A 10,646-nucleotide genomic window follows, 5' to 3' on the forward strand; every position below is an offset into this window, starting at 1 on the left:
TGGAGTTATTTAGGTCATTTACTATGTGTAATTTATATCACGAAATATAGCGCAGAAAAAGAAAATATTGCAATGTCATTTTTTCCAATATCATGCAGCCCTATTTTCAAAAGACAAAAGCTTTTTCATTCTTCAGGTTGGATTTCCGAAATGTCCTCAAATAAACTGTCACTGGTGATGTAGAATGTCAATTTATTGTAAATTGGTTTTGATGTCATTTTTTATGGACGAGAATGCAGCACTGAAACAGACCTCATATGGACAGCTTCCTCCAAACAATAGTAGTTTTCAGGAAAACATGAAAATTCACCATTTCTTCAGCCGTCAGAGGGTATTTTTTCTAAATGATGTACCTGAGCTAGCTGCCACCTCCTATAGAGATTAGATGAGATGGCAGAGGCTGTGTCTGCAATCAGATCAAATGTTGCTGACATTTATCTTTATGTAAACATGTTGGACAATACATATTGTGTCACCAAAAAGGGATTGAGGTTATGTCAGTGTATTGCGCAATAAGCTGATATATTAGCTCATGCGACAGGCCTACTTGAGTTAATAGAATGTAATGAAATCCAAAGATAAATATTATACTGTTGCTTTCTTAGAGAAGCATTTTCTTTAGTGAAGCATTTTACAGTATTTAACTAAAACCTTACTCTTCGGAGAGTCAAAAAAATAGATACAGGCAAAACAAAATGAATCATTGTTGCTCCTGGTGATACCCTAATGTCTTTTCAATTTGTGAAAATGATTATTTTCTATTATTTACTATTAAGTGACAAGAAGATCATTCTTCAGACTGACATCTGGTAAAGGTCCTCAAGACCTTGCTTGTCAATTCTGTGCTCTAAAATTTATAATGATGTAAATACTATTCAGGCTGAACCTCAGTATGTCATCAGGAGCTACAGGTATTTGTTTTGTTTTCCTTCTATCTGTTTTTTTATTATTATTTATTTATATACCTTTGACTCTTGAAGGATATGTAGCCTTTAACTTGCACCTTATGAATCACCAAGAACCACAGTTTCAGCTAAACATCTCTAATTTTCTGGTGACGCTACATAAGAGCAATTCTAGCATTATGGATGTGACATGTGCAGCAAAATCTAAAAACGTAATTTCACATAGAAAGTATATGTTAACATTATATTGAAACATCTATTTATGTTTTCTAAAACAACTTAACACAGAGTTATGGGATCAGAAAAATATTAGCTTGTAAACATTGTTTATAATTTAAATGAGGAAAATAAGCATGCGTTATGGATGCGACCAAAAAGGTTAGTGAGTTTGCAGTATACAACATGCTATAGAAATTCTGTGAATTAAAGTGCACAACCCCCCAAAAATATTGCTAACTTAAAGGATAAGAGTTGGCTCTCTATAGAACTAAAATTATTGATTTTATTTTATTTTAAATTTTTTCACTTATGGGGAAAAAAAAGGTTTGTTATGGATGTGACAGATGTGACATTGAAACTTGGGTGACTTTGGTAAATAAAAATATAACAGTTTGAAAACACTGACAAAGACATTTTTGAGTATGTTTATAGAATCTTAAAATACAAGCATTTACTAAAAACTTCGAAAAATATATTTTTTATGGCAAAGTTGACATTTGCATGGAATTGCTCATACATCTTCGATGGCCTGAGAGGTAAGTAGATTACCAGTGGGGCTGTGCAATGAATGGAAATTCGGTTTCAATTTAAATTTTGGCTTCTAACGATTATTACATTAATCGAAATAAAACGTTTATTGCATCATTTACCGCCCCCTTTCCAGTTGTACATATTTGTTGCTTTGCAAAGCTCAGTTTCATGTGAAAATGGCTAAAATCAGCACTTTAATGATCAATTACATACAAATTTGTGTCAAAACACAGTGTTTAGTGATTATTTATATATTAACCCCATTTATATATACACTTTGCATCACGCAGATAACTCCACTGTCTAAACACACTAGTTTAGAAGTGAGCGCCACCCGCTGTAAGTTTTCTCAGTATTTTTGGTTGGCAGAGTAGTTTAGTTATAGCGTGAAAACGCTGAAGATGTTATGTTTGTTTATTTTGTATTAGAGAGTTTAGAGGGTAAATGTTAGCAAGATTTGGGGTTTTGTTATATTGCTTTCATTTATTTGGCGCCACTTACATCTTGTTTCCCCCCACCCTTATCTACATTGTTTGATTTATTTTATGTTGTGAGATCTTGTAAATAATACTTTATTGACTTTTTTTGACCTTTCACTATTGTAAATAAATTCACTTATTTTTGCAGTATTTTGGTTGTCGTGTTGATATTTTGCCACCAACTCACCACAAAATGTTATCACCTTAAATATTACCTTTTAAACCCTAAAGCAAAAACTTAAAAGTCGTAACACCAACAATAAACTAAGCATGACTAGATTCAAATTCAATCAAATTCACTCCTGAAAATCACAAATGTCAAATTCTTTTCAGGTTTTCCATGTCCTTGAAAAAAGAACAACACTTCCTTGCTTTCAAACAAAATCATTCTCTGAATATTTTTATCTCTTAAAAAAAAATCATTAATTTCCCACTTTTTCTTTTGAAAAGCTGATTTTAAAGTCAACTCTTAAATCCATCCAATTAACACCAGCAAAAACTAAAACTCAAAAATAAAAGAATATACACTAAGCATCTTCTCCTTGTCGCCTAACCATTCAAATACATTCCATGGCCGTCTGATAGCACCCTGAACATGCCGAACAAATTAAAATTCCATAACCTGATGTAATGCTACACTTCAGAACACTGGACTCAAAAAGCAGCAAAGAGGGCACCCAGCATAAACATCCATAATCACTTCAACTTCAGAAACATGCAGCATTTTAAAAACAATTACTTCACATATTTTAAACATCCTCAATTTCAGAAGAAAATCTAAGCATGTTACATAAAAACAAAAATGAATGAGTGATAAAAGTAGATGTCTTACTGTGAAGATGCGGCGACCGGTGCGGTCGAAGGTGACGCAGTATACAGATGACAGGTGTCCCAGAATCCTCTTGTGCATCTTCATATGTTGGTAAACAGCTGTGGGGACCAGCTGACCCAACCGATAAGAGCCATTCAGCCTCCGACTGTGTATCGTTTCCGCTTTTAGACACAAGATAAGCAAAACATGAGAGTAAATACATTTAAGACTTTAAAAAAAGAGGAACAATTACGGGAACAAAACATTTCCTTAAAAGTAATATTAACATTTAAAAAAATACATGTTCTAAATAACATTTCTCAAATATTTTACATCCAATTTCAACAATGTTGTAAATGATCAAACAAAAATTCATAAATCAATGGTTCACATTTTTCTAAATAACATTTTTATTTTTTCAGTTCTTTTTCTCAGCTAATTTTACATGCAATTTCAATAATCAAATCAAATGGTGCATATTTTTCTAGTTACATATTTAAGCTAAACGTTGTAGATAATTTTTTGTTAGATTTTAGATTAAGGTGTCCTTGTTACCATGTAACTATTTATTTTACTACTATGTAATATTAATTAAGTAAGTATGTACTTACTATTTGAGATTAGAATGTGGGTTATTCGCGATAAGCTGCAGGTAATTACACATAATTAATTGTAATTAATATAGTAACAGGGTTTCTACAGGTTTCATCAGGTCAAATTTAAGACTTTTAAAGACCTTTTTAGTCCCATTATGAATGAAATGATAGATTCACACAAGGCTAAACGCAACAGATTTTTCTAATGGCCCACTTAAAACATTAAACAAACAATAAAAACAGATGTTACTATAAGGAAGATATTTATTTGGGGGAGGGTTGAGTTGTTTTGCTTTAGGACGATGCACGACCTGAGGAGCGCGGGGGGTGTTTTAAGTTGAGGTGCTATTTGTTTTTATATAAATTTTTTTTTTATATTTACTGTTGCACTAAAGTCCAAAAGAGAAGAATTGATGTTATTTATTACTTGATTGTTCAAGCTACCTCACAGGAGGGCTCTGTTTGTTAAAAGAGTTGTTGAATGTTAAAATAAGATGAATTAAATAAAAATAAGAAACATCCTGAATCTGTTTGTTCGCTCTTCTTTATTTTTTTATGTATTACAGATGTATCAGATTGGGTTTCGCTATCGGTAGATACTCAAAATCAAACTCGGACTCAAGGGCAAAAAAATCGGGACATCCCTAATTTTTTCCCAATTTTTTTATTTCAATATTCAATTCAATAAAAAGCATAACAAACAAAGGAACAAATAAAAGCAAAGTAAATATTTAGAATGTGTTATACCACTTGGAGAGCTCCAACATACAATGCACATAAACAAGTTTCTCAATTTACCAACAAATTACTACTTCTTTCATAACCATTTAAGCATTTTAAAAATACAGTTTTATACAGATTATATATCAAATGTTTATCCATAACAAACACCAACTTTCAACCAAAGCACAACTAGATTTAAATTCAATCAAATCTAAATAGTCTAAATATTTAAACTAAGTGCTCCGACTTAAAAAAATTTTTTATCAGATGTTATATTTTATATTCTATTTCAATAACCAATTTAACAAAAAAACAGATTTAAAAATATCTGAGTTGGATGAATGCTGTGTGCTACAATAACACAACAACCAATAAGAGATGACCTACCAATATTTGGCGGGCTCCCAAAGATGACTGGCGGCTCGGGAGGCCTGCCACAGTGCAGAGCTGCGAGGGCCGACCCCTTCCATACCACGTGCTTACAACCTGTCAACAAACACATGGGAATGTTGCTAAATATACACTGCAGAAGGGGCTGAACCTCTAGGCACACTGAAACAAACTGGTGGTCATGCGATTTGTAATTATACGCTTTTGCTTTATTTCATAACAGCCAGTCACAGTCTTCATGATAGTGCTTAAGTCTTAATTGTTATGAAATCTATTTTAATTTGAAGGCAGCAATTAACATTCTTCTTTCTTTAATATACTTGCTTACTGTAGATCTCTAACTCATTCATTAGATTACATTCATAAAATATTAAAGGTTAGTCTACTATAAAAAAAAATCCCAATTTTACACATCTTGTCTTAAAATCTTATTCATTTACAGCAGCTATGGTATCAATACTGTAAAAAAAGGCAACATAATAATTTGATTAAATGAAACTGATTACCTTCAAACATAGAAACCGAATACATTTAATCTTCTAACAGAAATGCTCACTTTTGTTTGTACGCAGCACTGACTGTCGTCCGGTTCCCAGAAGTGAGTTGACTCCAGGTACGCTGGCTGGCACTTCTCTCTCTAAAAGTGGGCTCACTCGCTCACACACCTGCAACAGGTGATCTGGAGAAATGTGCCTGTACAATTTGACCTGTGCACACAATTAGAAACAAGTATTAGGGCAGTTTATTACCTTAATTTTAGCCTAATATAACTTTAATATAAATTTTAAATAACTGCTTTCTTATGGTTTGTGATTTCAAATGAAATGATTACTCTGGTCATTATGGCTTTTATTACTATTACCATAATTAATAATAATAATAATTAATATTACATTTCTGAAGGATCATGTGACTCTGAGGACTGGAGTGATGAAGCTGAAAATTAACCATCAAAATCACTGGAATAAATTATTAAATTAAATAATAAACTACTTTTGAGCAGTTATTTTATTGTGCAATAACATTTCACAATTTTACAATCTGTACTGTATTTTTGATTAAATAAATGCAGCCTTGGTGAGCAGGGTAAGCTTATTTTAAAACATTTAGAAATCCTACTCACCCCAAACTTACAATTGTGGCAATACCAGTGGCAATACAAGTTAGCCACTATACACTATGCACTTAAATGTATAACTTTATAGGGTTATTTTGTAATTCAACCTCAGTGTCTGAAAGCCCTGTTCCTCCACTACAGAATTAAATCTGTGACATTTGAGCACATGAAATATTCAACATCCCACTCATATTTCAAGTGCAATTTTTAGTTTTATAATTACCAGTGTGGACTATTTACACTATAAAATGAAATCAATATTGTTTATTTAACATTCATTATACTTAATGATTTTGTAATAATAGTGTATGCATAAAAATCAGGAGAGTACATTTATTTTACTGTGCTTGTTTAAGTTTGTTATAGTTACAATTTAACTGAACTTTTAAACATTATTAGCTTACTTTAATTTACAGGGTTAGTGTTAGGATCGCAGATTCCTCTTTTTGCATGTCTTTAATTACTATATCCATGGTGCGAATTACAGGGGGGTTTGGAGGGGTCTGACCAACCTAATTATTGCTTGATCCCCCCTGAAGGACATCAAAATAAGATGTATGAGGGGGTCTGCTCTTTAATAGTTAAGAAATAGTATGCTCAAATCTGTATTTTAAATAATATTATTAATTAAAATAAAAGATAACTTTAATATACATTTGACCACCCCATATTGGTTCATACTATTGTGAATGCATGTTTGTGCCAAAAATATTAAATTTATTGCTTTGAAACCGGCAAATTTAAAGCAGCAACAGACAGAATAAGTGTTCACAAAACCTTTTCTTTAAAAAAGGTGTTTCCAGGTGTCTGTAAAACTAGATGCATAGTTTGTATTTTATTATACACTTGCTCGCAATAGGTGCAGGAAAGCAAACCTGTCACCGTTCATTTGATATCGCACATATCATTGAGAACCACTTAATATCCCTCAAAACACTGAAAACATAATAACAAGTTTGGTTAATAAAGTAGATGTAACTGAATTAAATATACAAATGTGGTTCACTGAAGCATATTACCGAACATAACTGAAAAATTTGACCCGCCCGATCGTCAATGTATAATTTTTATCCTGACTATATCCTTAAATCAGAACATGTGAGTGTTAGTTGCCATGCATTCATTTATTTATATTTTTGTATTGAATGACAGATTTCTGTTAAAAAATAAAAAATAAAAAATTTAAAATTTAAATAGAAATGTTTTGTGTTGGTTAAAGGGTAGGGCAATTATAGTTAACTATAAAAATGAATTAGAGATGCAATTAAACGTAGGTTTACACACAATTAAGTACAATGTATCAAATTATTTATTCAACAGTAGAATAAGACATACAATATAAAATGGATACAATTAGGCTTTTGCTTAATGTTATTGCATGTGTTAATGCATACTCTACTGTTATTGCTATAGTAAGCAGATACAATTCTATAACGCAAAAATTTTACAGCTGTTAGTCTTGAGACTAATCTATGAAAAAAATATAATAACAATGGCAAAATTCACTTTTAATATTCTGTTACATCATTGTAAGAATAAAAAGCCTTTCATACAAGTGATCAGCATCATCGTTTAATAACTGTAAACAATCAAAGTACATTAAAAAAAATTAACACTTCTTTTTAAGGTGTCCTTGTTAGTTACACATGTTCTATCTATGTATTTACTGTTATGTTATTAATTATGCATAATTGCATGCAACTAACCATAAATCTAACCCGCATTCTAACCCCAGCCATATAGTAGCTATGTGTAAATAATTAATAACACTCCGTAGTTAAATGAATAGTCACCCTAAAATAAAGTACAACAATTAATTGAATAATACAATAAAGAATAAATTTAAACGCATTTAAACGCCAGACAGACAATGCACATTAAAACCAGTTTACGTTATAGCATAATTACAACATTTATGAGACTACATTCGACACTTCGTGTCAAACAAATACGGTGTTACTGCCGTTTTACAAGACTCTTTTTATCTTTCCACATCTTCCCTGGAGATGCATCTAACCTACAGTGTAAAATGTTCATCTCCCCCTGCGCAACGCGTCAGTCCAGGCATCTTTTATCAAGCCTGTTCAGCAGATCCAGCGGCAGGCCAGTAATTAATGTGACTTTAATTGCATTTAGCGTCGTCCCATTGGTCCACACGCGCGCACACACACATTCCAGATGCAAAGAAAGGAGCGCGTGCACACACCGCTTAGACAATGATTTAAAATGTCCATGCACGTTTAACGTTAAACAAGCGCGTTAAAACACTAATTAAAAAATCAATCAATATGCAATTTTGTTAATTAATTATTATCCTGAATCACTACATTATTTGGTATTAAAATGCATATTTAAAAAATATATTTTTTAAATATGTATTTATCCTTAGATTATGTTGAACGTAATGAATTTATATTTATTTTTTTAATTCAATATTGTTATCGTCATCATTAGTTAATTATCTTTACGAATTGTGATAATTAATGCAGATTGCATAGCTCATTAACATGTTGATCGAGGGACGAGTCCTGACAAAAAAAAATTAATTGACAGCGCCAACATCAGGCAGTCTCGTGTGCGTTATTACAACCCACAATCTGCAGGCACGGGCTTTATAACATCTTCACACGCCAGTGAAATTATCCACACACACACACACACACACACACACACACGCATGCATGCATTCACTCACTATAATACACTCTAGTGGCGAGATCAGCCGCGAGACAACCGCTAAAACAATGTAACAGATTATCGCTACATTGTGTGTGAATTTCACAATGTAGCAGTCCGAGACGACGGAGATACAGCAGTAACAAGCAGCATGTGCGATTAACAGACAGCTGAGTCTATTAGTTACGCAACTGATATATATTGGGGGCCGGCCATAACAGGGGCTGGATCAAAACACACTAAGTTTTAAAATAAGATATTTCGGGATCTCTCACTTCAAATGTGAAATCAAGCCGTCTTCCTGATGGTTGTTTCTACGTCGAAAAGCGAGCTACTAAAAAACCTAAACAGTCAAATAAATAGTTTGTTTACTTCTCTAAATATCGTAATTAATAAATTAATCGATACGTATTCATTTAACTGTACCTCTCATTTGTATAATCAGCTTCAAGTCTCAGCACTGAAAACATTTCCTCCGAAAAATGCTAAATTTTATACTGTCAGGCCACTTAAAAAATCCCATTACCTTCCTAAGATCCTCTACGTCTCCGCTGTTGCTTCCTTCTCCACAAGCTTAGTTTAAGTGTATTAAACTAAGGTAAAAAAGCAGTATTTTACCCGTACTATGGTTGTATTACATAGAGCAGAGCGCCTCCATCCCGCCCCGCTTTCAGTCTCTGGCGCACTGGTCCCTCCTCCCTTCGCTCCCTTCCCCTTATAGCAGCACATTCATGACGTCTCTTTATTTCTACATCAATTTTAACATCTATTTACACCTTGTGGACTCCACTGTGACCAAACTCACATCCCCGAGGTCAGGCCGGGCTCTGGGTTCAGCTACTGACAGTCTTTTCTAAGCCTGGGGTTGTTTTCCCCCATGTGTTCGGGTTAAGTTTTTTCCTGATTTAAAAATTGCGGGAAATTCAATTTCTTATTTTGCTCTCTAAAAAGTTTTCTCTCTGTTATAGGGATCCCTTACCAAATTTTCGTAACTCCCCGGGTGTTCTTTGCCAGTCCAGTCAATCCGTTTAGGTAACAGCTGTAATGGAAAAACGGCGTTAAATAGGTTTGCTTCAATTCTAGGGCTCGAGTTTGTTTTTTAAAGCATAAATAGGAAATCTGCGTTAAATTAACAGCCTGAAGTGCAGCGCAGTGAGATGCGACGCGAGTGAGGCTCGCGCTGCTTACCTCCTTCTGCTGAACCTCCCGTATCAAGGTCTGAAAAAAGCACAAAAATCGCACATTACGGTTCAATCTTCTCCAGGGATGTCGTTTACAATCTTAAATTACAAAATCACCCACCTCTGCTGCGTCCTGACACGGTCCAGCTTCTAAAAATCGGGCTATTAGGAAGTACAGTTCTGCGAGATGGGGGAGAATGAGCTACATTAGCTTTCAAGAAGGACGTTGTGGGAAAGGCAGATGTATATAAAAATATTCCAGCGTCACCTTTTAAAATGCCTTTTACTCACCGGATTTCAACTGCGCGACGTGTTTACGCTCAGCAGCCATGTTTAGGGTTGTTTAGGGGGTGAAGGAGAAGGTGTGTGTGGCCGTTCTGGGAAGCGGGTATCGCTGGGCTGCCCTGTAGTTGTCAGTGTTTGTTCACCAGGAAGAGCTGCGCCTCCATTCACCCAACACACACTGAAAGTAGTCCCGGCACGTCGCTCGAGCCTTCCGCGCTCGCGCTAAATAGTCTTCGCTTACACACAACATGCCATGCATCGATGCGGACAAACATCCCGAGCAGCGGGGCGTTTGATGTTGACCAGACGGGACGATTCTAAAACGAGCAGTTTAACGAACCATAGGGATGTTTGTGAATATTTTGGATTTCAGTTTACGCTCCACACCCCCCTCCTCTCTCTGAAGAGCACAACCCCTTTGCGCAGGAATACAGCAGTCGGGTTTAGTACGTACGCGCAGCACTGTGCTGTCAGGGAGGCTGCGATGCTAACGCTGAAGGGGAAAAGAAGGCAATGGTGGCTCGTTTTATCCATTAATTTAACCATTTATTCTAGCTGTGCTTATTTTGCTAAATGTTGGGCCCTGAGCCTTAATGGCGCCTTTTGTTTGTCGGTCCGTCGACCTTGCAGGCAGCGAAGCTCGGATCTAACACAGTGTTCTTCTCACAACTGCAGATACTATCAAACACCCTATTTTACCACAGCTTTCGCGTGGTTGTAAAGTGATTAAAAG

The 10,646-nt window shown here is 34.7% G+C and overlaps 1 protein-coding gene across 3 annotated transcripts in view; it reads right to left on the reverse strand.

Moving 5' to 3' along the window:
* The window catches only part of phip (PHIP subunit of CUL4-Ring ligase complex), a 74,442-nt gene extending 64,385 nt beyond the window's left edge, over window positions 1-10,057 (reverse strand). For 2 of the 3 annotated variants that reach the window (XM_021473733.3, XM_021473732.3), the window contains exons 1-7: window positions 9,920-10,057; window positions 9,750-9,808; window positions 9,636-9,665; window positions 9,427-9,486; window positions 5,211-5,361; window positions 4,652-4,750; window positions 2,967-3,127 (exon numbers count right to left, since the gene is read on the reverse strand). In XM_021473733.3, coding sequence (XP_021329408.2) covers window positions 2,967-3,127; window positions 4,652-4,750; window positions 5,211-5,361; window positions 9,427-9,486; window positions 9,636-9,665; window positions 9,750-9,808; window positions 9,920-9,959 — 600 coding nt within the window. In that variant the 5' untranslated portion in view covers window positions 9,960-10,057. Of the gene's footprint in view, window positions 1-2,966; window positions 3,128-4,651; window positions 4,751-5,210; window positions 5,362-8,973; window positions 9,140-9,426; window positions 9,487-9,635; window positions 9,666-9,749; window positions 9,809-9,919 lie in introns of those variants that run through there. The other variant, XM_073939199.1, reaches the window with a different exon arrangement.
* Between the last annotated feature and the right edge of the window lie 589 nt (window positions 10,058-10,646).

The sequence above is a fragment of the Danio rerio genome, chromosome 23 (assembly GCF_049306965.1).
Source record: "Danio rerio strain Tuebingen ecotype United States chromosome 23, GRCz12tu, whole genome shotgun sequence".
Lineage (NCBI taxonomy): Eukaryota > Metazoa > Chordata > Actinopteri > Cypriniformes > Danionidae > Danio > Danio rerio.